Source organism: Tursiops truncatus, chromosome 15, assembly GCF_011762595.2.
Source record: "Tursiops truncatus isolate mTurTru1 chromosome 15, mTurTru1.mat.Y, whole genome shotgun sequence".
Classification (NCBI taxonomy): Eukaryota; Metazoa; Chordata; class Mammalia; order Artiodactyla; family Delphinidae; genus Tursiops; species Tursiops truncatus.
Window position 1 is genome coordinate 26,368,148 of NC_047048.1, and position 26,009 is coordinate 26,394,156.

At 38.0% G+C, this 26,009-nt stretch overlaps 1 protein-coding gene across 6 annotated transcripts in view; it reads right to left on the reverse strand.

The window, feature by feature from the left end:
* MRTFB (myocardin related transcription factor B) overlaps positions 1-26,009 on the reverse strand; it is a 281,350-nt gene that overhangs the window by 173,695 nt on the left and 81,646 nt on the right. For 3 of the 6 annotated variants that reach the window (XM_019928677.3, XM_019928680.3, XM_019928679.3), the window contains one exon: positions 18,830-18,894. The exons of 1 other annotated variant lie outside the window; for it this stretch is intronic. Coding sequence is in view for 1 of the 5 variants with exons in the window: in XM_073792291.1 (XP_073648392.1) it covers positions 4,298-4,300 (3 nt within the window). In the remaining 4 variants the exon portion in view is untranslated. Of the gene's footprint in view, positions 1-4,297; positions 4,316-9,743; positions 9,766-18,829; positions 18,895-26,009 lie in introns of those variants that run through there. 2 more of the 6 variants (XM_073792293.1, XM_073792291.1) reach the window with 2 other exon arrangements.

A 26,009-nucleotide genomic window follows, 5' to 3' on the forward strand; every position in this document is an offset into this window, starting at 1 on the left:
AAATAAAATAATACACGTAATTCTCGGCCCTCATGGCCATTTGAAAATAACTCCTCTACTTTTTTCCCTTTTGTTTCTTCTCTACAATTGATCACCAACCCTACTAGTGCCTCCCAGCAAACATGTTATATATTTTTCACAATCCCTAAATATAGTACCTTGATTCAGATTGGAGGGGAACTCAACCTTGTAATACAGACCCTGAGATGTTACTACATCATGTTGGTTTCACTCCATTTATAAAGTAATTATAGAATTAAGGCTTTTTAATGATAAAAGTACTTTTTTTTTTTTTGCGGTATGAGGGCCTCTCACTGTTGTGGCCTCTCACGTTGCGGAGCACAGGTTCCAGACGCGCAGGCTTAGCGGCCATGGCTCACCGGCCCAGTCGCTCCGCGGCATGTGGGATCTTCCCGGACCGGGGCACGAACCCGTGTCCCCTGCATCGGCAGGCGGACTCTCAACCACTGCGCCACCAGGGAAGCCCGATAAAAGTACTTTTTAAAAAAGTTATAATGTGTTAAACAAGGAATAGTTTGTTAGAGAAATATTCATTACTAAGTGAGACTAAGTTTGCAGTGAGATACTGATGTAAATCTTTATAACAATCCCCCCACATTCCACCCCCAGATTTTCCTCCTATTCAACATACTCTTGTCAGCAAAACCTGCCACCACTGTTACAGCTAGAGTTACCACGACCACCACAAACAGTCTTAATAGAAATAAAAAGCAGATCTGTCAATTAAACCCAAGGGAACATTAGGTGTATGCAGAGTTAACTCCTGGAATATTCTAACTCATTTTTCAGAATACAGCAACCAAGAGGGAGATCTGCAACCATTGTAAAATAAACTAATACTCTGGATTTGGTCTCATAGATTTATCCTAGACCTCAACAAAATAAGATCCCTTAGACATCCAATTCTCCAAAGAGGTCCTGTTACGCACTCTTTACAGTCTCACCCCCTCCTTATGTGGTCCCACTGCACTTTTACTTGCCTCTATCACAGCATTTATGACACTAAGAAAATGGGTATAAGGCTATGAATTTTAACTGTTGTCTCAACTTCTCTGAGCCTCTATATCCTCATTTACCTTGGGGAGGAAACAATTTAAATCAAGATCTTTAAAGAACCATATTGTACAAAATTAGAAAAATTTAGCAAAAAGAAAAATAATTAAAATTACACACACACACAGAGTAAGGAGAAGAAAGGAAATAATGAGGATCAGAGAAGAAAACCAAATTTTTAAAAAGAGAAACAAAGGAAACACAAGCTGGTTCTTTGAGAAGGTAAATAAATTTGATAAACCTCCAAATGGACTGATCAGGAAAAAAGACAGACACGAATTACATACCAATATAAGGAATGACAGAGGTGATATCACTATACATCCTACAGATATGAAAAAGATAATAAGGGACTGTAATGAAAAACTTTATGGCAATAAATTCAACAACTTAGATGAAATGGACAAAATCTTTTAAAAATACAAAATACTGGGACTTCCCTGGTGGCACAGAGGTTAAGAATCCACCTGCCAATGCAGGGTACACGGATTCAAGCCCTGCTCCAGGAAGATCCCACATGCTGCGGAGCAACTAAGCTCGTGCGCCATAACTACTGAGCCTGTGCTCTAGAACCTGCGAGCCGCAACTACTGAGCCCACGAGCCACAACTACTGAAGCCTACGCGACCTAGAGCCCGTACTCTGCAACAAGAGAAGCCACCGCAACAAGAAGCCAGCGCACCGCCACGAAGAGTAGCCCCCGCTTGCCGCAACAGAGAAAGCCCACATGCGGCAATGAAGACCCAATGCAGCCAAAAATAAATTAATAAAGAAAAAGAAAAAATACTGAAACCCAGTCAAAAAGAAATAGATAACCTGAATAGCCCTAGACCTATTTTTTTTTTGCCCTACATCTATTTTAAAAATTGAATTATTAGTTTAAAAATCCTCCCGCAAAGAAAACTCTGGAACCAGATGGTCTTATTAGTGAATTCTAAAAAACATTTAAAGAAAAAAATATTACCAATTCTTTCAGAAAATTGAACAGGAAGAAATAATTCCCAATTTATTCTATGAAGCCAGAATTAACCAGATACTGAAGTTAGGCAGACATTACAAGAAGCTATTATGTCCCTCATGAACACAATGCAAAAATTTCAAACAAAATTTTAGCAAATCAAACCCAACAATATATAAAAAGAATAATATATCATGACCAAGTGGGGTTTATCCCAGGAATGCAAGGCTGGTTTACCATTTGAAATATATTCAATGTAATTTACCATATTAACAAACAAAAACTATACAATTATCCCAATAAGTGCAAAAACATATCTAACAAAATCCATTCCTGAAAAAGCTCTTAGTAAACTAAATACAGGGGAGAATTTCCTCAATCTGATAAAGGGAATCCACAAAAAAATCTACAGCTAACATCACACTTAATGGTGAATGACTGAACGATTTCCCTCTAAGATGAGGAATGACATAATTATTTACATAGAAAATGCAACAGACTCTACAAAAAAGCTACTGGAATAAGTGAGTTTAGCAAAGTTGGAGGATATAAGGTCTATATACAAAACTGAATTGTATTTCTATAAATTGTATTGTACTTCTGAATTGTAATGAACAATTTTATATTGAAATTTTTAAAAACACCACTGATAATAAGGCCAAAAGATATGAAACAGGCTAAATCTGGCAAAAGATGTGCAGGATCTGTACTTTAAAACATTGCTGAGAGAAATTAAAAACATAAATAAAGGGTTGGAAGACTCAACACTGTTATAAGAAGTCAATTCTCTCCCAAATTGACATACAGATTCAATATAATCCCAAACAAAATCTCAGCAGGCTGTTTTGTATAAATTGATAAGCTGATTCTAAACTTCACATGGATATGTGAAGGACCTGGAATAGCCAAAACAACTCTGAAAAAAAAAGAACAAAGTTGGAGGACTAACACTACCAAATTTTAAGACTTAGTATAATATAAGGCTACAGTAGTGATTAAGACAGTGTGACAGGGCTTCCCTGGGGGCGCAGTGGTTGAGAGTCCGCCTGCCAATGCAGGGGACGCGGGTTCGTGCCCCGGTCCGGGAAGATCCCACATGCCGCGGAGCGGCTGGGCCCGTGAGCCATGGCCGCTGAGCCTGCGCGTCCGGAGCCTGTGCTCCGCAATGGGAGAGGCCACAACAGTGAGAGGCCCATGTACAGCAAAAAAAAAAAAAAAAAAAAAAAGACAGTGTGATAGTAGCATAAAGACAGACAATGAATGGAACAAAACAGACTCCAAAATAGACCCACAAGTGATTTTTGACTAAGGTGCAAAGGCAATTCAGTGAAGAGAGAATGGTCATTTCAACAAATGGTGCTGGAACAACTAGATATCCATATGCAAAAAATATGTACTCTGATCACACCTTGTACCATGTGCAAAAATCAAGTCAGAATGGACCGTACGCCTACATGTAAAGCCTCAAACTGTGAAACTTCTACAAGAAAACAGGAGATAATCTCTACGATCTAGGATTAAGTAAAGATTTCTTAAATATGATACCAAAAGCATAACCCTTAAAAGGACAAATTGATAAACTGAACATCAAACTTAAGAATTCCTGCTCTTTGAAAGACACTGTTAAGAGAATTAAAAGTCAAGTCAGGGGCTTCCCTGGTGGCGCAGTGGTTGAGAGTCCGCCTGCTGATGCAGGGGACACGGGTTCGTGCCCTGGTCCGGGAAGATCCCACATGCCACGGAGCGGCTAGGCCCGTGAGCCATGGCCGCTGAGCCTGCGCGTCCAGAGCCTGTGCTCCGCAACGGGAGAGGCCACAACAGTGAGAGGCCCGCGTACCGCAAAAAAAAAAAAAAAAAAAAAAAAAAAGTAAAGTCGGTTTGGGAGAAAATATTTTCAGATCATTTATCTGATAAAGAAATCTATATCCAGAATATATAGAGAACTCTCAAGACTCAATAATAAGAAAACAAAAGATACAATAAACACATGGATAACAGATCTGATATTTCACAGAGAAATGGCAAATAAGCACATGAAAATATGCTCAACACATTAGTCGTTAGGAAAATGCAAATTAAAAGCACAATGAGATGATACCGAGGCACACTTATTAGAATGGCCAGAATTAAAAAGACTGACCATACCAACTGCTGACAGAAATGTGGAGCAACTGGAACTCTCATGCACTGCTGGTGAGAAATGTAAAAGGACACAACTACTTGAAAAATAATTTGGCAGTTTTTAAAAAGTTAAACATACACCTACCATATGATCCAGCCATCCCACTCCTAGGTATCTGCCTAAGAGAGAAGAAAGCATATGTCCATACAAAGACTTGTATATAAACTTTCAGATCAGTTTTATTTAAAATAGTCAGTACTGGAAACACCCAAATGGCCATCAACAGTGAATAGATACATACACAAATTGTGGAATACCCATTATTTCTCAGGAATAAAAAGGGAAAAACTACTGATACACTCAACAACATGGATGAATCTCAAAACAGTTATGCCAGGCAAAAGAGTACAGAGTACATGAATGCATTTATATAAAACCCTAGAACAGGCAAACTAATCTAAGCAACAGAAAGTAGATCAGTGGCTGCATGGAGGTGGGGGCAGAGAGGCGTGAGGGTAGGATTACCAAGGGGTACAAAGAAACTTTTGCAGGTGATGTGTATTTTCATTACCCTTACTGTGGTGATGGTTTCAAGGGTGTATACTTGTGTCAGAATAGATTAAATTGTACACTTTAAACACAGGCCATTTATTGCAGGTCAATTATACCTCAATAAAGCTGGGGGAAAAGTAACTGCTTATATTTTACAAAATCCATTTTAAACTGTCCTTTTTTATATTAGCACACTGAAAATCTTTCACTGTAGTGAAGCAATTGAGATAACTGCCTCAAACACCTTTTCTTTTGACCTTTACTCTATATAAACACAACTGTAAAAGTAAATTACTATTGGATGGAAAAGTGAACAGACTGGTCTCCCTGGATTACACAGCAGTCTGTTTACTGGCTTCAAACAAAGCCCGAATGTTTAGCTAAATTACCAGTACTGAATGCTTGGTCACTTAATTCTGAAAATACTATAACCACAACCCACCCTAGAGCAATTCATTAATTCAAATAAACATTTATTGCACATGTACTCTGTCTGGCATTGTTGTACATGGTAGATTTCAGGCAGCCCAGTCAGTACCAAATTACAAAGCCATTCTGCATCTAGCCTGGGAATGTTCTGTAAGGTTTTAGTCATTGCATTTAAATAATACAACTAAAGAATATCAATGGAAATAGGATAATTCTTCTAATATGGTCAAAGTTAAAATAATAAATGCCAGTGATAAGATGATTAAAGAATTGTACGCTGGCAGCTTAAAATTACAGAACAAAGGTATATCTTGAAACCTAAGTGAATTCAGGACAAATACTAAAAAAAAGTACTTCCATACACAGCCAGAGTGGAGCTTGTCATCTTCAAGAGGTCCTGCCAGCTTGGAAGTATAAAAAGATGTGAAAAACAGGTAGACAGACCCATAATTAATTAATTAATTAATTAACTATATATAACAACTAGGCAACTTTAAGTAAATTTCCTATTAGTATCAGAGATGACATTCTACCACAGCACATTCTCTATTGTTTAGAGAATTCCATGCCTATTGGACCAAGGATGGTAATTACGTCTGATGGAAAATATAAGCTTATTTATTCATCATAAATAAAATTCAGTAAGTCCACGTCTCTTGCCACTAATATATAGGAAAATTTTACACTTTATCAAGGGTATCCATTTGAAAACCTATACCGTCTTTTTTCCCCTCCAGTAGTACTTCTCTTTTAGGACTTTTTAAGAAAAGAATCCAATGAACTCATGCAATGGACAAAAAAAATCAGTAATTATCCCTTGTTAGAGAAAACTGTTGATGCATTGTGCTTCAGATTCCCTTAGACATTGTTATTCCTTTCCTAAAACTTTCAGGCTGCCTTTGGACTATCATGTTTTCTGTTCTCAGAGGAACAATTTTACCAAACGATAAGCTTTTAGTGAATTTTGACTGACACAATGATTCCCTGTCACATGTTCTAAACACATCATACCCAAATTCATATCCACATTAAACACTGCTAATCTCCTAAATATTCGGTAACCACGGCATTCCAGACCACAGGTTCTGCAAGCATAGCTTGTGAATATTCTCATTCCCATAGAGAAGCAATAACCATTAAAACAAAAGATGAAAAACAAACCAGAGTATTCAGTCATTTTAACTTCTGGTTTTTGTTTTTCAGATTTGTAAAAATGAAAATGATTTTGTTTTAGGTAAAATGGTAGGAAATATGTCCAAAAAGGAGAGACATTCAACAGCTGTTAACATAAACTTCCCATTATGGAACTTTTCCATCTCTCCTCCAATATTTACTTTAATTAAAATGGTGAAATGACACCTGTTGCGGTTGGAGTTCCACTCAAGCTGAGAACCAAATCTGTGTTTCTTCACAACACCTCCACTGTCCATTAATGCCCTGTTACATTCCCTTTTGGAGGAAAGTATTGTTCCGTCACCTAACATCTACCAACAATTTATAACGTGCCAGGCACTGTGCTAGCCACTTCAGAGGCAGAATTTCCACGAGCCCACACAACAATTCTGTGATGGAGCATTTCACAGCTTGGTAGAGTGTTAATGACCTGAAGAACCTGCCCAAGGTCACAGAGCTATTTCCCTTGACAAACAGCACAGATGAAATCTTACACTCCTCAGCAGTGAGTCTCCCAAGCCAGGCCCCAAGCGGGAGCACACCTGTCTGAGGATGTGGACTGTTGGAACTGTGAGCACTTCGTGTTTGTTTTTTCTCAGTGTGGTTACTATTCTCTAATTCACTTTAATCAGACTGTAAGTTTTAACACGGAAGAGAAACGTCGTGACAGGACTAGGTGTATATGACGATTTCTCTCCCATGCTTTGGTATCGTAATCTTGTCGTCAGGCAAGGTCTCTTTTCTAAGACGACAAGACTGCCGTAGAGCTACGGGGTAGAGTAGCTAGCAGTGTGATTATTACTTCTGACCACGTGTAAAGTGGTGCTGAACATTTAAAACAATTCTGATTTAAAAACGTATCCGTGTTTTTCATATAAGTAAATAATACAGCAGAAAGTTATAAATAGGATACACGAATGAGTACTTTATCCTTCATTCCTCCCCAGGCTTGACCTTTGATTCACGACAGCCTGAACAGCGGTTGCAAATGGTGCTCCTGGAGCCCCTTTGGGGCGCCAGTCAGCCTTCCGCTGCCCTCTGGAGATGAGCTGTTCTATGTACGAGAGTTTCATGGACAACACACTTGTAGAAGAAGTTTACAAACCACGCGCTTCCACCCTTATAGCATTTCTGCACACTATTTTGCTATCTCTGAGATGAAGAATAAAACTGACTTAAATTCAAGCGTTACGAACACAGGAGCAAGAACTGGTTGAAGACCTTCTGCATTCTCTGTCTAGTAAGAAAGACTATTCAGTGAGAGCATAATCAAGATCTATCACTACTTAAACTACAGAAACCACTGCTGAAGTACATTAGAAATGTCTGTTTACATACAGAATACGTATTTATTACTTAGAATCACTTACCAGATTCTTTACAACTGCTAGGCAACACGTTAGCCTAAATTCCACACACTTGATCAGAGGTGCATTTCAATTGTACATACTTTCCACAACCCAGGCAAATTTTTCCCTAATTAGACTAAATGTGAGTAGCAATAAAATATTTGGATTCCCCCCCCATTATTTAATGCTCCTTTTTGAACTGTATTTATCAGTCATCAAAAAATCCAAAAATTAATGGATGGAAATAGTGCATATGTGAAAGCGATCTTGTTTTAGGTGGTGCAGTAGAAGAGTGACCCTGACAAACCCCGAGCCCAGCTGCATAAAGGATTCAGGCCTCTTTCTTCAGGGCCGCTGTTCACCAACATCTGTAAGGGCTGCTGACTCCTTCTCTGACAGCTAGGCTGTGAACTTTTCTAGTTTGAATGATGCTACCTCTGAAGAATTAATTAGTAAACAATGAAGCTAAGTACCTCTTAATAAAAATCATTTCAGAATACAGAATAAGCTAGACTCTATCTGAGGCATATTAACTATTTTTTTCCCAGGAGCTGATAAGGGGTACCTCCAAACATCAACATTCTTTAATTTCAGCTCTGTAACTGACTTCAACAGGGATACAGTTTGCTGGGCTCTGGGGTCTCAACACAGAGATTTTTCCGTATATTATTTCACTAATTTATGCAGGAGTCAAATCCATAATTTTGATCATTAAAATCTGAAATGTATTCTCTTTCCCAGTCTTTGAGCAGTTTTGGTAAAATTCAGAATGCTCAAAGTCTTAGTCTATTAGATATGTGTTGAAACTCCATTTGAAAGAATAAGCATTAATCTATAAACCAAAAGAAAATTATCTGTGTTATATTTTAAATATATACCTTACAGTAATTTAAAAAGCTGGGATGCTATAATCTACTCAATTTGAGTTTTTAGAAATGCTCCTTTAGATTAACTTGCTAAAAGACACTTGCCTGCATTGGGGGGTCAGGCAAATTTAGTGAAAGTTCTTCGATGAAAATTTAAATAAATAAATAAATATGGCTCACCCCTACTGCAGGGAGGAAAGAAAGGAATCTAGGCAATAAACAAAGACACTTAAAATATACGCAATTTACTAGAATATCTTGTCATATGGCAAGGTAGTAGGACGAGAGTGTTTAGCCCACAAAAGTAATACAATTGTATTTACACCTTAAAATGAAAAAAAAAAAGTACAAAAACCAAAAAACCATCGTTCCCAAGTGTCAACATAATATTACTACTTTAGATAAACAAGGCCCTATTTTTCTAATATTTAAATAATAAAAATTACGCCATATCCAAGCTACCAGTGATTTGGTTTTCTTGAATATAGAGGGAAGACAAAGCTGGAAGCACACTCACCTCAAAATTAAAGGGTAAAAAACCAAAGTCAAATTCCATTTCTACACTAGTGTTCCAATGGCTATTAAGAGACACGAATCAGGAGTCAGATTTCAAGATGCCAAGATCTGAAATCTGCAATTCATTTTATTTTTATATAAAAGATGAAACTAAATTAACATCTGCTATTCAGAATACAAAATTTAAGTCTTGACGTGAACTGAGTTCTTACTTTTAAGGTGAACTTCCAGTCTTTTCCATTCACAAATAGGACTTGATTTATTAAGTTCCCTGCTTTGTATCTCCAGAGTTGATCAAAGCACATTTTCTTAGTACAATCTGTATTGTTCCAAGTGTTTTATAAACATCTCTTGTGAGAGTTTACAGGAGTGATCTGAAATCATATCCAAGGTTTCATCCTATGAGTCAGTTATTCTTAAAAGGAAATAGAATCTGTCTTTATCACCTTTATTTCCCTATGTATCACAAATCTAATTCTAATCACAAAATTTTAAAATAATAATTAGCAGAACTGTCAGTAGATAATTACTGACATTAAATACTCGGCAGGACAAAGGAAAAGGCATAAGTTCATTACCTGGACATGAAAATTACAGGTCTATACAATATCTGAGCTTTTATAACAGTCCCTTAGCCACCAGGTAAGCTTGTCCACTATGTAGCCCTATACTGATAACTCCCAAACCCATATTTCCTGTCCTCACCTGAGATCCAGGCTGTCCATCCAGCTGCCTGTTGAACCTGTTCTCCTGAATTCATTCACAAAGATATTTGAGCGAAGAAAACAAGACAGTCCCTGTCTTCAAAGGGCTTCTAACTGTGAAGAAAGCCAAACCAGTCTAATAATCATAAAAATATGTAACATACAAATTGTGATTAGTTCTATGTTCCAGTCTAAGTTGGTCTAAAACTGAACTCAGTTTACCCACTGCACTCCGGTCTGCCTGCTCCCTGAACTCATTCTCGGATGGAAATGTGCCATCACAGGTTACCAAAGTCACAAATGTGGGAGGCATTCCTGGCCCTCCCTTCCTTCTCAGATCTTCTTAATCTCAGTATTTCCAGAGTAGATGTACATGGTTAGCTCTGCCCAGAACAACCTTCTTCCACTTCTTCTGGGAACTGCCAATGAGATGGTGGTAGACAGCTTCCAAAGATCCCAGTGCCTGGTGAAGGCACAAAACCCAAGGCCAAGAGAGCCCCTGGGATTTTAAAAACTAAAGTTGGGAAAGAGGAGCTCTTTCCTCCTCTTGGTTGGAGAGTATGACAATGGCCCCTGCCATATGCAGACGCCCGAGGGAGCAGAGATGGGAGAAAGAATCTCTGTGTTGATGAGACCAGTTCCAATCCACAAGGCCTCTGGCTTTTCCTGGTTTCTGCAGCATTTCATACCTTTTACAACCTTCTCCAGGAAACTTCCAATTAATCTCTCTTTGAACTTAAGATAGTTTGGGGAGGGTTTCTGTTACTTGTAGCCAGGATTCTGGACTAATAGCTCCTAAACACTTTCAGCCTGTGTCTTATCCAACTCTGCCACGAACACCTTAGTTCAGGTCCTCATCACCTCTCACTGGACTAGATCAACAACCTAATGGGTCTCCTGTCCCCAGTCCTGCCCTTGCATCTAGCATCCATAATACAGCAGCCAGAGGGACCACATCACTCTCTCCCTGCTGGAGAGTGGCTCCAGCATCAATACGGGCAAAATCTAACTTCCTTAACAGGGGACACTCAGCTCTCTACAATCAATCTTCCTCTCCTGGCAAGCAACATTTCATGCTCTGACTATATGGAAATACTTGGGCTATGGCTTAGACAGACAGACACACACACACACACACACACACACACACACACACACACACACACACACACACACACACACACACACACACACACACACACACACACACACCAATGCTGAACTGATTGGTAAGCAGGGTATTTTCCTTTCTGAAAATGTGGAAAACCTGAAGAAATTAAAGAAAAGTGGTTTTCTTTAGGCTCACTTCTAGGCATCAAAGTCATCACACCTATGCCTACATTTGCCTACATTTTATTACACTAAGGATGCTAAATACAGCTACTGTAAGATATCTGGCCCAGATATATTGTATACACAGTAACAAGAAACTGAAGGAGAGAATCAATGACCCTAACTAAAAGTTCTGATTGTTACCCACCTTTGTGAATTGAGCACAACACTTTGAATATACTAAAATCCACTGAATGGTATACTTTAAATGGGTGAACTTCATGATATGTGAATTATACCTCAATAGAGCTGCTGTTAAGTGTCCACTCTTCAGTGAGGCATTCTCACCCAGATACAGGAGACTATTCCTTCCTGCCTTCTGTGGACCTCCACTGTCCTCTGTGGATGCTTCTAGCTTGGCGTGTGAGCTCTTGTTCACATGAGGATAGGGCCATGTCTCACTCACCTCTGGATCCCCAAGCCCAATCAAGTGCTCAGTACATACAAAACACTTAAAAACGTTCACAGAATGACGCATGAATTTTGAGCTAGGCAGAACACTGAAAGACATTTTTCTAATTTAGAAAAAAGCACATTCGGTATTAGGTTAGGAAACTTGGTCTTCTCACTTTGAATTAGATGAGAATATTTGAAAAACACGAAAGATATTTAAAACCTCTAACCCACGGTATAGTTAACAGCTGACCATTTAATTTTGCACCAATTTTTAAAATGAGAGATGTGTAGAAATAAGGTGTGATTTTTTTAACTTACAGAAAATCTCAAACAGAGATAAGACTACATAAACAACCAAAGAGAAATAGATAAGCTGGTCTTCATGAAAATTATAAACTTCTTCAAAGAACATTTAAAAAAAAGTGAAAAGACAATTCACAGAATGGGAGGACATTTTTACAATTCATATATCTGATAAGGACATATGCGGGGGGGGGGGTTCATCTAGAATATACAAGGAAATCCTATAACTCAACAATAAAAAGACAACCCAACTTTAAAAATGGGAAAAGAATTTGAATAGGTATTTCTCTAAAAAAGATATACAAGTGGACAAGAAGCACATGAAAAGATGTTCAACATCTTTAGCCATTAGGGAAATGCAAATCAAAACTACGAGATACCACTTTACACCCACTGGAATGGCTACTATGAAAAACAAAACAAAACAAAAAATAACAAGTGTTGGCAAGGATGTGAAGAAACTGGAATCCTCTAACACTGCTGATCAGAACGTAAAATAGTACAGCCGCTTTGGAAAACAGTTTGGCAGTCCCTCAAAAAGTTAAATATAGAATTACCATGAGACCCAGCAATCCTACTCCTAGGTATAAATCCATGAGAAACGACAGCAGATGTCCACCCAAAAAACTTGTACATGAATGTTCACAGCAGCATTATTCATAAGAGCCGAAACATGGAAACCACCTAAGTGGCCATCAAGGGATGAATAAACAAAATGTATATCTCCGTGCCACAGAGTTATTCAGCAACAAAAAAGAATGAGTTCTGATACATGCTACAACACAGATGAACCTCAAAAACATGCTAAGTGAAAGACGCCAGACACAGAAGGTCACACATATTTTATGATTCCATGTATATGACATACTCTAAATAAGCAAATCCACAGATACAGAAAGTAGAATGGTGGCTGCCACGGGCTAACGAGAGGGAAGAACGGAAAGTGACTGCTACTGCGCCTGGGGTTTCTTTTTGGGGTGATGAAAGTGTTCTGGAATTAGACAGTGGGGATCCGTGCACAACTCTGTGAATATACTAAAATCCACCGAATTCTATGCTTTAAACGGGTGAACTTTACGGTATGTGAATTACATCTCAATAGAACTGTTACCAAAAAAAATTACTGCACAAAATCATATAGTGACACCTCTGTGTAGGGGTCTGATTGAATCACTTTGCCTGCTATAGGATAACCTGTCATAAAAGAAAACAAAAAAACACACAATCTGTTCAAACGAGGAAATGATTTATTTTCCTACCACCAAATCCCTACAATGACCAACCATAATATCAAATCCAAAGTAAAAAGAGGAAAGAACGAAAGAGCACACTGCAATTCTCTGGCAGGTATGAAATGGAATTAACCAAAGACTGCACAAAGAAAAATGTTTATCAGAACCACTCACTTCCCTTTGATTACACAGATTTAAACAAGTCCAAGTCCTTTCTAACTCATGAGAAAATGTGCCAGCTTCTTTATTAGCACAGAGCAAGGAAAAACAAGCATTCTCTCCTATAACAAAATTAACATCCCACAGAAGGTCTGTTTGTACTTGGCCGTCGTGAACCTTTCATCTCAGAGCACTGCTAAATTAAACAAGCCTATGTTGTATTGAACACAATGAGCCAGATACCCTGGCAGGCTCCTAAACTTTACCAGTTAATGTTGAAGAACATTAGAAATAAAAGGGAGGGTAAGAATGATGGTGATGGTGGTAATAAAGCAGCTGTGTCTTCATTCCACCCAACATTTCACTAATCTACAATAATGGAAACATTCTAACAACTGTGAGACCCTTTTCTCTGTTGGTGAACACAAGAAGAGCCAGAGAGATCTGGATTCAAGTCATTGCTTTGTTTTTCTTTTAAGCACACTAGCTGAGTGCCGAAGGACAAATCTCATAACCAAGGCCTTCTATTCTCTAAAACTGGAGTGACTGTATCTAGCCTCAGAGAGTCATTAGAGAACAAAATGAGAGAACACACACAAGAGGTAGAGTGCAATGCTCTATACGTACATCCCCACCATAAATATCCTCACTGCTCTCAACTTTTCAACGCAAATACTGATTCTGGAGCTTATATCACAGTGTAAGTAATTGACATCAACCTTTCTTTTCTACCCCAAGGACATCTAAGCAACCGAAATAGTCTATGAAAATTCCATAGTGAATAAATTATTCCCCCTCCCATATAACTGAAAGTAAGAAAGCCATCAATAAAGTCTGTTTTAAATGTATTAAATCAGGGCACGACACAAAGCATTCATTCACCTAAGAGGTATTTAAAAGCAATGAACTGAGAGAGACACACCAAGAGAAACACTTACTATGAGAGACAAATGCCTATTTTCCAGTGCAATAATTGGTAACCTTTCTATAAAGATTGATGCAATCTGATTATAATTCCCAAGTGTCAGTAATCAGTTCTTAAGGTAAAAGAAAAAGGAAGTGGGGTGGTTTCAAGCGCTCCAGAAAAGATGTAGGAGGATATCCCTTCCCACTGACAGCAATTAACGTTTGAGTGATGGCTGCTAGAACACTCAGACTGAAAAACTTTGTTACATTAGAATAGACTGAAATCTACTTAAAACAAAACTTACTGGGTTTAGCAGACACAAACATAACCCTCACCATGAACTAGGTGTCCTCTCTGAACAAACTGGAACGAAGGTAAAGCTTGCATGGACTTCCCATATTTGTCATCACAGTGCTAGAATATGCCATACTCCCATGCTGGAAGTCTACTTAAAGAGAGCATCTAGACCCTGCACCGGGAGACGGTCAGACTCCCTCCGCCCAGCTCCAGACAATGTTCCATCACACCACAACACCAGGAAAAGTTTCTAGGGTTAGCAAGGAGGGAAATGTCTCAAGGGCAATGGGACATTCGGAGGCTGGAGATAGCTATTCCTGGAGAGTTTCCCTAAGCACCACATTCATTATGGAACTTGTGGCCCAAAGCTATTGTTCTCTACCCCTCTTTCCAAAACTCTCCCCTTAAGACTCAGAGTTTAATAAAACCTCTCTGGAGGCTTCCCTGGTGGCGCAGTGGTTAAGAATCCACCTGCCAATGCAGGGGACACGGGTTCAAGCCCTGGTCCGGGAAGATCCCACATGCCGCAGAGCAACTAAGCCCATGCGCCACAACTACTGAGCCCACGTGCCATAACTACTGAAGCCCATGCGCCTAGAGCCTGTGCTCCACAACAAGAGAAGCCACCTCAATGAGAAGCCCGTGCACCACCACGAAGAGCAGCCCCCACTCGCCACAACTAAAGAAAGCCCGTGCGCAGCAATGAAGACCCAACACAGCCAAAAATAAAATATAAATAAAAAATAAAACATTGATCTCACAAGTGAGAAATAATACAGTCCTCTAAAAAAACAAAACAAACAACAAAAAAAAAACCAAAACAAACAACAACAAAAACCTCTGTGAGAGACCAACTCATTACAGATACTACAGGAGTAAGGCCAGAGTGCTGGCTTTGCTAGGGAGCTGTTACCTATATCGCACATAAGCACTTAACAAGTTTTTTGCCCTCCTACTGCAGTTCAGTACTCTCACCCTGACAATGAAACAGTTTCACCTAAATATTCTACCACCACACACCCTGTATATGAAGACAGAACTTCTCCTCTTTCTAACTTTCCAATTCAATAACCACTTACACTGCCAGTCTAGACTTTAGCCTTTATGCCTAAAATAGGAGGAAACTTGCAAATGCACAGAATCCAACCCATTAAATACTAAGAATGTCTTGAAATCTGTTTAAATACAGTATAAAATTTTTTACAAATGCAGCTAAAAGAAGTAAATGATAAAGTCTTAAGTTTAATTAAGACTCCAGTTTTACTACTACTAGTAATGCCTCACTTTCCAGGAGTATTTTTAGAATTGGGGTTTTAAAGCATGCAATTAAAGAAATTAACTCATCAGTGTAATGAAAGTTACAATATAAGCAAATCCCTATACTACTGCAGAAAAGAGATATAAGAACCCAGAACTTTGGGTATTTTAGAAAACGAATACAGAATCATACCGTTCGCCACAATATGATATCAGAGGGTAAAGTCCAGGAAATCTAATTAATTTAGACCCTACTAATGAAGACTCAATAATTTCCTTTCAAGTCTGCCTAGATTTAACTTTAGACTATTTATTAAGGAAGGAGTTGCTAAGAAAATTAAAGTACAAATAAAAACTGCTAGGGGATTATTTAATAAGTTAAATTTTTCTACATGCAATAACTGCTGCTAAAATACTGATTAAAACTAGCACATGCATTCTTTAGAATCCCATACTCTAGTGGAAACAAAATGTATGAAACAAGAGTCCTCAACATTGCTTTAATCTATTAGATAATTGTTTCATTCTCTCTGTTTATTTTGGCTGTGAAAAACTGGTTATGCGTCAGAAAAGCTTAATAGGCGGGATACTTAACAAAGATTTACACATTCTTCTTAATGGCTAGCAATCTATTTATCTACTTTTATTTTTAATAAATGCTGAATCCCAATTAAAATATAACTCAATTTCTCTCCATTATAATTTAAAATATATTTGGGGACATCTACTTCATCCTTGTCTTCAAATAACATAACTGAAAGATATTCCCATGTCTGTAATATGAAACACAAATAGGGTTCTTTAATAAGATCTAGTACCTGACCTACTTCACTTACTTTGCCCTTAACAGCAACAAGAAGAAACAGACAAAAAAGCAGATTTAAAACACAGCAATATATGTGATTCTGCAAAGAAACGGGACAGAATCCAAATCAACAGTCCAAACAAAACATCACAAAATGTTATGGTAGCAAGTGTCACTACAATTATGCATGTCTAGATTTAGATGCATTTAAAAATCACAGATGCTAGTTTTATTCTCCAAGAAATTAAATTTCTTAATTAAAATTTAAGGCACTTCTCATTTACATCTTAATTCTAACTTAACAATGATGATATTCACCAATCATTAATTCCTTCAAAAACGATCTGAGTGTCTGCCATGTACGTGCCAAATATCACATTAGTTGCTGGATGTAAGATGGTGACTAAAACACACTTGGTCCCAGCCTCAACAATGTTAACTTGGAGTGAAAAGTAAAGCACCCACATGAAAGGCATTCTATAAGATGCATTTTACGTCAAGGAAAAAGAGATGAATTTTAACTGGCTTTTTGTTAAGTCAAAGAACAAACAGTAGGTCAATAACAAAGTTGGTATCTGTTCCATGTGAGACCTTCCTTAGGTAACCCTTATTTGATTGAAATAAAATCTAAAACAAACATAAAATTAGATCTCACATTCATATCAGAAACTGGCAAAATCCTTTGGACAGATAAGACTCAACATCAATATTCATAGGTTTACACGTGAATACATATTCACATAACTCAGTAATACTCTGTTATCACCTAAATTTGTAAATCACATTCCGTACGCTATTCTACAATTGGTATTCATGTTTGAAAGATATTAAGAAGTTAGTTTTTAAAGCTTCTTTAAGGTCCAATGTAAGTGAATAAAAAACAAAGGTATTACTCTCTATAAAGGAAAACTTTCAGTATCCAAGACAATTAGTTAGTTGCCAATAATTTCAAATTATTCATAATGAGTTAATCAGGGCAATAGACCTAAAAACAAAGAACTCAACATATTTTAACATTTTCATCATATTTAAAGTCCAAGAGAGTGTCTCACTTCCACATGAGAATCACAGGTATGTGCTCGATGAGGAAATTCTTTATGTAAGACTATCAAATCAAAGAGGTCTTTAAAACATATAAGGTTTACTCCAGTCAAAAACCCTGCTATCTCAAAAAAGATACTGGGGTTTCCCTGGTGGTGCAGTGGTTAAGAATCCATCTGCCAATGCAGGGTACATGGGTTCGATCCCTGGTCCGGGAAGATCTCCCATGCCGCGGAACAACTAAGCCCGTGCGCCACAACTACTGAGCCCGCGTGCCACAACTACTGAAGCCCACGCGCACAGAGCCCATGCTCCGCAACGAGAAAAGCCACCACAATGAGAAGCCCGGGCATCGCAACAAAGAGTAGCCCCTGATCGCCGCAACTAGAGAAAGCCCGTGCGCAGCAACGAAGACCCAATGCAGCCAAAAATAAATAAAGGAATAAAATTAAAAAGAAAAAAAAAGATACCATTTTTTTCTCCTATTGGACTGGCAAGGATTAAAAAGATGAACAAAACTCAGTGTGGGTAGTTATACTTCTAAGAAAATAAATGAACATGTATACAATGATTTAAGTACAGGGTTAATCAACACACTATTATCCACTAGAAACAATCTAAATGGTCATCAAAGGAATGATTCAATAAAGTATGGTGCCTGTAAAACAATGGAATTACATGGTCAGTAAAAATGATCATATATGATTATGCATGTCTCTTAACAATTCATGTGTAGAGATATATAAAAATATTGTTGCATTTAAAAATGACCACCATATACAGTGTAAACCAATTTATTTAAAGATTTGTATATAAATACTTCTATATTCATAGATAAATTTCTAAAAGGATTTTCACCAAAATATTAATATTAATGGCAGCCATTTCTGGGTGGCAGGAATTAGGTGTCATTGAGGGAGGTTTTTTCTTACTATTATAATAAGAAAATAAACAACACATTTTCATTTAAGAAAATAAAGTGTTGCAATCTCACCAAGTGTCTTCAAATCCCTTCAACTCCCTACTTTAAAATCAAAGTTTTCACTGAATGTTGCAAGTATATGTAATCACCAAACAGCTTATGGATTTCCACCTGTGGGACCTCCTTCTCAGCACCATGCTTTAAAACAATGAGATGATGGAAATTTAAAGATTCAAGTCAAAGAAGTAAGGAAGCCAAATGACCTTATTCAAACAGTCCACATTCCTGGCATCTACCTTAAGAACCTCAGGTTCTATGAACTTAAACACTCCTAAAACAATCTCCCTCTTACATCTTAAGAAAGCAGGCTATGGAGAGGAATTTTTTAAAAATAAGAGACATTTCCTTTAAAAAAATTAAATCATAAAAAACTTACCTCAGTAAAAATATTTAATTATTTTCCTGTCTTACATTCTCTTTCTTAGCACCTTCACTGTCAACCTAGAGGGGAAAAAAGTTAAAATTACTTTTAATTGAACATCTACTCATGCCAGGCAGGGTGGTCAGAGAAAGCCTCCTGGAGCACATGAAGTCTGAGAGGGACTGGAAAGAATAAAATACAAGTTACTAAAATGGCACGACTGGGAAGGAAAATGAGCAGGTGTAAGTGGAATTAAATAACTCTTCTTAAATGGTTGGAGGACCTACACATGACTGTATCCAATCTTGCAGCAGGTGAAAAGCTGGGTTGCTAGACTTAGAACACCTGCATCTGAGTCTCAGCTCTACCACTTCCTAGCTTGTCTGATGTTGAGCAAGTCCATAAACCCATGTGCCTCGGTTTCCCCACGTGCATAATAACAGGATCCAACCCACAGGACTGCTGAGGGTTATATGAGATAATCCACATCGGGGACTTCAAAACAGTTCCTGTAACATAATAAATGTTCAATGAACATCAATTTTCGCTTTTATTATTATATGTTCTTATATGAAATAAATCCATTTGCCTCTCACCACCTCCACCACCACCATTATTATTACTGTTACTATTATTATTGAGAAGTGGCATAAGCCTTATCTTCAAGGGGTTTACAATGTACTGGGTGACAGATGAATTACCCAGACACATAATACGAGGCAAAAGAAAGATCAAAGTCAATTATTCATTTACTTATTTTAAAATATCTGAGTGTCTGTTCTTTGCCAGGTATTCTGTATTCTTTGGTGGACATGAGGGACATGGTTTCTCTCCTCACAGTTTCCAGTCCATCAAGGCCAAGCTATAGGACCGACAAGCTACACATGGAGACAGATCGTGTTTTTTACTGGGTGCAGGGCAGCACATATCTAAACTGGTAGAATTAGGTAGCAGAATATTCTGGGTGGAAGGGATGGCGTTATAGGAAACACGGGGCCTTTGGGGAAAGCTAAGCAGCCTCTGGTCAGGGTGCATCGGAGAGGGCAAGCAGCAGCAAGGCTAGAAAGGTAGGCAGGAGGGGCCTCAAATACGGGGCTGAGTTTGTTCTCTTCTCAGTATATTGATCATCCTGCTCCGAGTGAATCACAACTTGCTTTTAACTTCAAGTCTAGCATCATTTTATCATTTTTCTTCTTTTCTTTTTTTGTCTTTTAAAGGTGAGAGGGGAAAGAGGAAGAAAAAGAGCACAGCAACCTCAATCTATGTTGCCGCTGGCAGTGATGGTGGTGGAAGCGGCACTAAGTGATGAGTCCCAAGCTCTTTTTAATTCTCCCAACATTCTTACCAAGCCAGAAATGTTCCTTTTACTGATTAGGAAACTGAGGCTCAGAGTAGTCAAATAGATCCCCAGATGTCCACAGAGCTCATAAATGCAGCCACAGAATTTAACTGTAAGCCTGACTCCCAAGGCTTTCTTTTGTTTTAGGCAAAAATGTATAAAGGATTCTGCAGAATTTAACGTCTGTTAAAAACTACTTAGAACTTCAGGGTATATAAACTTCTGTACTTACACAGAAATAAACAGCCTTCATACAAACAATCAAAACCACTTACAGGGACTTCCCTGGTGGCGCAGTGGTTAAGAATCCGCCTGCCAGTGCAGGGGACACGGGTTCGAGCCCTGGTCCAAGAAGACCCCACATGCCACGGAGCAACTAATCCCGGGTGCCACAACTACTGAGCTTGAGCTCTAGAGCCCACGAGCCACAACTACTGAGCCCACATGCCACAACTACTGAAGCCCGCATGCCTAGAGCCTGTGCTCCACAATAAGAGAAGCCACTGCAATGAGAAGCCAGCACACTGCAACAAAGAGTAGCTCCCACTCAATGCAACTAGAGAAAGCCCGGGCACAGCAACGAAGACCCAATGCAGCTCCAAAAAAAATTAATTAATTTAAAAAACAAACCTTAAAAAAAAACCACTTAGAAAAGATAAAGGAAAAGAAGATCTCACAAAAATATATATATATACATACATGTATATGTGTATACACACACACACACACACACACACACAATAAATTTCATAAGAAATGGGCAAAACCTATATGACAAAAACTTGAAAATGCTCCAGAAGGATTCGGGAGTAAAACCAAACAAATGAAAAAATACACAATGTTCCCGGATAGGAAAATTCAATATCCGAAAGATATCAATTCTCCCTATGTTAGTTTATAAATTTAACACGATCTCAATTTGCCTAAGTTCTTTTTCTTCTGGAACTGACAAATGATTCTAAAGTTCACATGGAAAAATAAACAAGCAAGAATTGCCAGGAAAACGAAGGGCAACAGGTGAAACTAGTTTTACAAGGCATTAAGACATTTTATAAAACCAATAATGTGTACTTGTGCAGGAATAGAAAGACTTAATGGAATAGAACAGAAAGTCCAGAGATGCACCCCAATACATCTGGAAATTCAGAATATAATGAAGGTGTACTGTATTCTGAAACAAATGGGTAAAGATAACTGGTAGCCATATGGAAAAAGTTGAATCTATATATCACTCCTGAACACCAGAATAAATTTTAAATGGATCAAAGGTTTAAGTGTAAAAATGAAACCATAAAAGAAAAAAACACTGAAAGAAAAAAAATGGGCCAAATCCAAATTCTTGGAGGCCTTTCCGTGACTCAAAATCCAGACACCATAAAATATTAACTACTTAAAATTTAAAGAAAAAACTTAAAAGCCTTCTCTATACAAAAATACATGACAGCAATTTTTTTAAAAATGACAATCTTGAGGAAATTGCAACTCACATCACAAAGGGCTAATCTCTCTAATTTATAAATTCCTAGAAATTGGGCTTCCCTGGTGGCGCAGTGGTCGAGAGTCCACCTGCCGATGCAAGGGACAGGGGTTCGTGCCCCGGTCCGGGAAGATCCCACATGCCGCGGGGCAGCTAGGCCCGTGAGCCATGGCCGCTGAGCCTGCGCGTCCGGAGCCTGTGCTCCGCAACAGGAGAGGCCACAACAGTGAGAGGCCTGCGTACCGCAAAAAAATAAAAAAAAATAAATTCCTAGAAATTGATAAGAAAAAAGTGATCCAAAAGAAAAACGCGGAAAGGGCATGAACAGATGGTTCATAGAAAAAGAAACAGAAACCGCCTTTAAGCACGTGAAAAGACGCTCAGCCTCATTCATAATCAAAGTAATGCTCATTAACACCACGAGTAACTTTTCACCTTTCAGACTGATACAAATCCAAAGGCTGGTAAACACTCTATTGGGAGAGGCTATGGAGACAGGTACTCTAGTGCATTACTTGCAGGAGTTCAAAACTGCACAACCCTGAAAGAGGGCAGCATTTATCAAAATTATAAATGCACTGCTCACTGACCCAGTAATCCCACTTCTGGAAAGATATCCCACAGATACACTTCACATATACGAAATGACATGTACACAAGTTTATTCACCACAGGCTGTGACTGGAAGAGACTGGAAGACACTCAAGTATCCATCATTTATTGGGATACTTCATCATTTACTGGGGCTACTTAATAAACTGGCACAGGCCACACAATGGTATATTCTGCATCTGTTAAATAAATGTTTTCTATATACTAATGTAGAAAGATACTAAAGGTATACTAACTGAAAAAAAAAACAGGGTCAGAATAATTTACATTTTATATAAAAAGGAGGGGATATATAGAGTGTACTGGTATCTGCTTGTATCTACACAAAGAAACAGTAGACATCTATAGGAAACAAATAGAAAAAATTATCTGTGGCCGAAGGGAGCATATTAGACCAAGACAGAGTTGGAAATTAGCCTCCTCAAAATACTCCATTTTAGTTTTTGAACCACATGAACATTTTATATATACAAAAAGAATTTTAAAGTGTTAAAAGTATAACTCACAGGACGAAGAGAAAGAGAACTACTTATCACCTAGAGTCAAAATCCAACACGCATTAAAATAGAATTTTTTCCTAAATTAGGAGTTTGGGATTAACAGATACACACTACTATATAAAAAAAAGATAAACAACAAGGACCTACTGTATAGCACAGGGAACCATATTCAATACCTTGTATAACCTATAATGGAAAAGAATCCGAAAAAGAATATATATATATATGTGTACATATGTATATATGTATGTATGTATAACTGAATCACTTTGCTGTACACCTGAAACTAACACAACATTGTAAATCAACTATACTTCAATTTAGAAATAGTAAATAAAAATGAAAGAATTTTTCTCTGAAATTAGATATTAACAAGCAAGATTAGTGTGGCCATCACTAAAAATCATACACGACAATCTGATTTTTTTTCTTTAATCAAGCTAAAGCACATGATTATAATAATCTATAAAAGCGCTATTTGGGGGGCAAGGAATCAGAAGAGAGAATAGGAAAGCGCAACGAGGATGCTTTAGCCTAATGCTTCTCAAAGTATGGTCCCTGGACCAGCAGCATCAGCATTACCTGAGAACCTGGTAAAAATGCAAATTCTCAAGCCCCAGCCCAGACCTACTGAACCAGAAACTCTGCGAGTGGTAGGGAGTAATTCTGGTAATACACACTCAAGTTTGAGAGCCAGTGATCTGGTCAAATGCTTCTTACACATCCTCATGCATCACTTGGAGGAGGATATTGTTAAAAAGCAGATTCTGGTTCAGTAAGTCTGGGGTGAGTCCCTGAGTCAGCATTTCAAACCAGCTCCAGGAAGCTGCTGATGTGCTGCTGGTTTGGGGAGTGCACTTGCGAAGAAAAGCTCCAATCCACCTGGGGAAGAAGGTATGTAGTCTTCACGTGGCTGGGTTTCCTATGAAATTTGCCCTCAGTAGCAGAGTCCATACACAGGTTTCCAGGGTGGGAGACATCATGTAGCCTCCCATATAAGTTCTGTCTTTAACTCGGAATAAATACATTTTCAAGCATATGTCTTATTAAAATAACAGTGAATTGTTGAAATTCAATTTAAGGATGTCTCGTTTGAGACGACTTTCATTTATAAGTGGACCCATGAACCTTCCAGAATGGGGGGAAAAAAACCAAGAAGGCATATTCATAGATCTGCCTGGTTATACTGTCTGATTAACTTTATTTCAAACACATTAACCATACCATCTGCTCTCCATGAAAAATCACCAGTTTGTTTCCTTCTAAACATTTTGAAAATGGTTCTTATATTTACAAACACTGATTCTCCATTTGTTTTACATGGGGGGAAAATCTTTAAAGGCGTCTTCCAAGTAAAGAATTCTAGTTGAAATGGAAGGACCTGGAACTGTTATGTATCTTCATTTTGCAAGTCATCCTTTGTATAAAGTTTTTGGTGTTAAACATTAACCAATGCGCTGAAATTTCTACATATCCCTATCTTACGGCATCTATCGATAAGATGCCATCATTTCCACACACTATTATTTTATGTACCACTAAGAAAGAACAAAAGTTGCCAATTAAACCATCACTTGTCAATTTTAAGATATAGTCCATCTCAGATATGCATCTTAAAAAATATATCAATGAAACAGCTTAATTATAAATCTCAGAGATATGCATATAATAAATTATGCATTTTCATGCACAGAGGCATGGATTTTTGTCCATACAACAATTTGTTCCACGCCTAAACACTGGAACTGTTTCAACTTCCATGCAATATTATTTGGTTCATTTTTGTACATATGAGTATTTTTTTAAAAGGTAGTGATTAAAAAAGAGTGACCTCTTTTTACCCTGGAACACGATACTGCTTGCACAAAGTAATACAAATTAATCACTCAATTTGGATAATTTTCCAATCCAAAAGTATTCAATGTAGCTATCTCTAGGCTATTTATTTATTTCCCCCCACAACAGGTGTTTAATGAGTGAGTAAATAATGTCCCCCTGAAAAGACCCCCACCCCAATTAAAGGCCAACTGCAGTAACACTTCAGGGTTGAAACCCCGCTTCCTTCCTGCTAGGAGGTGCCATGTCATTTATTGAAACAAAACAAAAACAAAACAAAACAGGGCAAACACATTTCTTAATTGCAGTTTGTTAAAGTCCTGTTAAAACATATGGGTCAAGGGGAAGTAAAAATAATCAGAGGATCACTGTAAGAAAAACCTTTAGGTCTGGCACCTGGGAGACCTCTGGAGAGGAGGCAGTGGGAGAAACTTCATGTTCTGAAAGGAAGGAGCCCCCCAACTCCCTTCTTCCCTCTCACCCGATTAATCCCACCAGAAACTACCAAGATGCCCGGATAAAAGGTTTCAAGTTCAAGAGTCACACTCTCTCCAAATACAAAAAGCAGGTACAAAATATACCCTTCTTTTCTGACAAAAGCCTTTACTTACATGCTTGTTTCCATAGCACCTTTCAAAAGTAACAAGCAATGAACAATAAACGAACATCTTATAGCAAAGAAGCAATTTATCTATCCAAGGAAAAGGAAAAATAAACTTCCTTTGTAGATTTAACAAAAGTTGAAGAAATTCATCATGTTACACTGTAGCTATATAATAGTCGGAGATGAACTTTCTCAACTCAATTTGCATTTTCCCCATAGCAGCAAGACTAACAGAGTTTCAAATGAAAAGAATTTCTAATGAATCATATTAGGAGGACTGAGGACAATATGATTATAGGTCATTTTAGTTTTCACCCTTGTACAATATGCATTGACCAAATTCTCTAACATGGATATTAGTTAAGTAGAAAAAAAGAACAGGGAAAAAATGTTCCCAATAAAAATCGTTTGAATGTCAGTTAAATTCTGCCCCCCTCCCTGTTATAACTGACTAGACAACGACGACTGTTCTTTAGAGTGGATCTCAAAGGAGCTAGTACGGTCCTCTAAGAGACGTGTTTAGTTATCAAGTGACTAGGGCACACCACTGGCATTTAGTGTCTGGAAGCCAGGATGCTTGAACTTCTCACAATGCATGGGACAGATCTACATAATGAACATTTATCCTGGTCCTGAGAATCGTTTCAATGACCAGCCAGATTTATCACGGTAACTGGCGATACTTTAGAACACAATACTAAACAGTTTTCACAAGAAACTATGGAAAAACCCCAGTAATTCAGGGGAAGGTAGCTAACGTGAGGGAAGTTGAGATTGAATAATAACTCGTGTCTGAAAATTAGCGACCATTTCCTCACACCATGCAT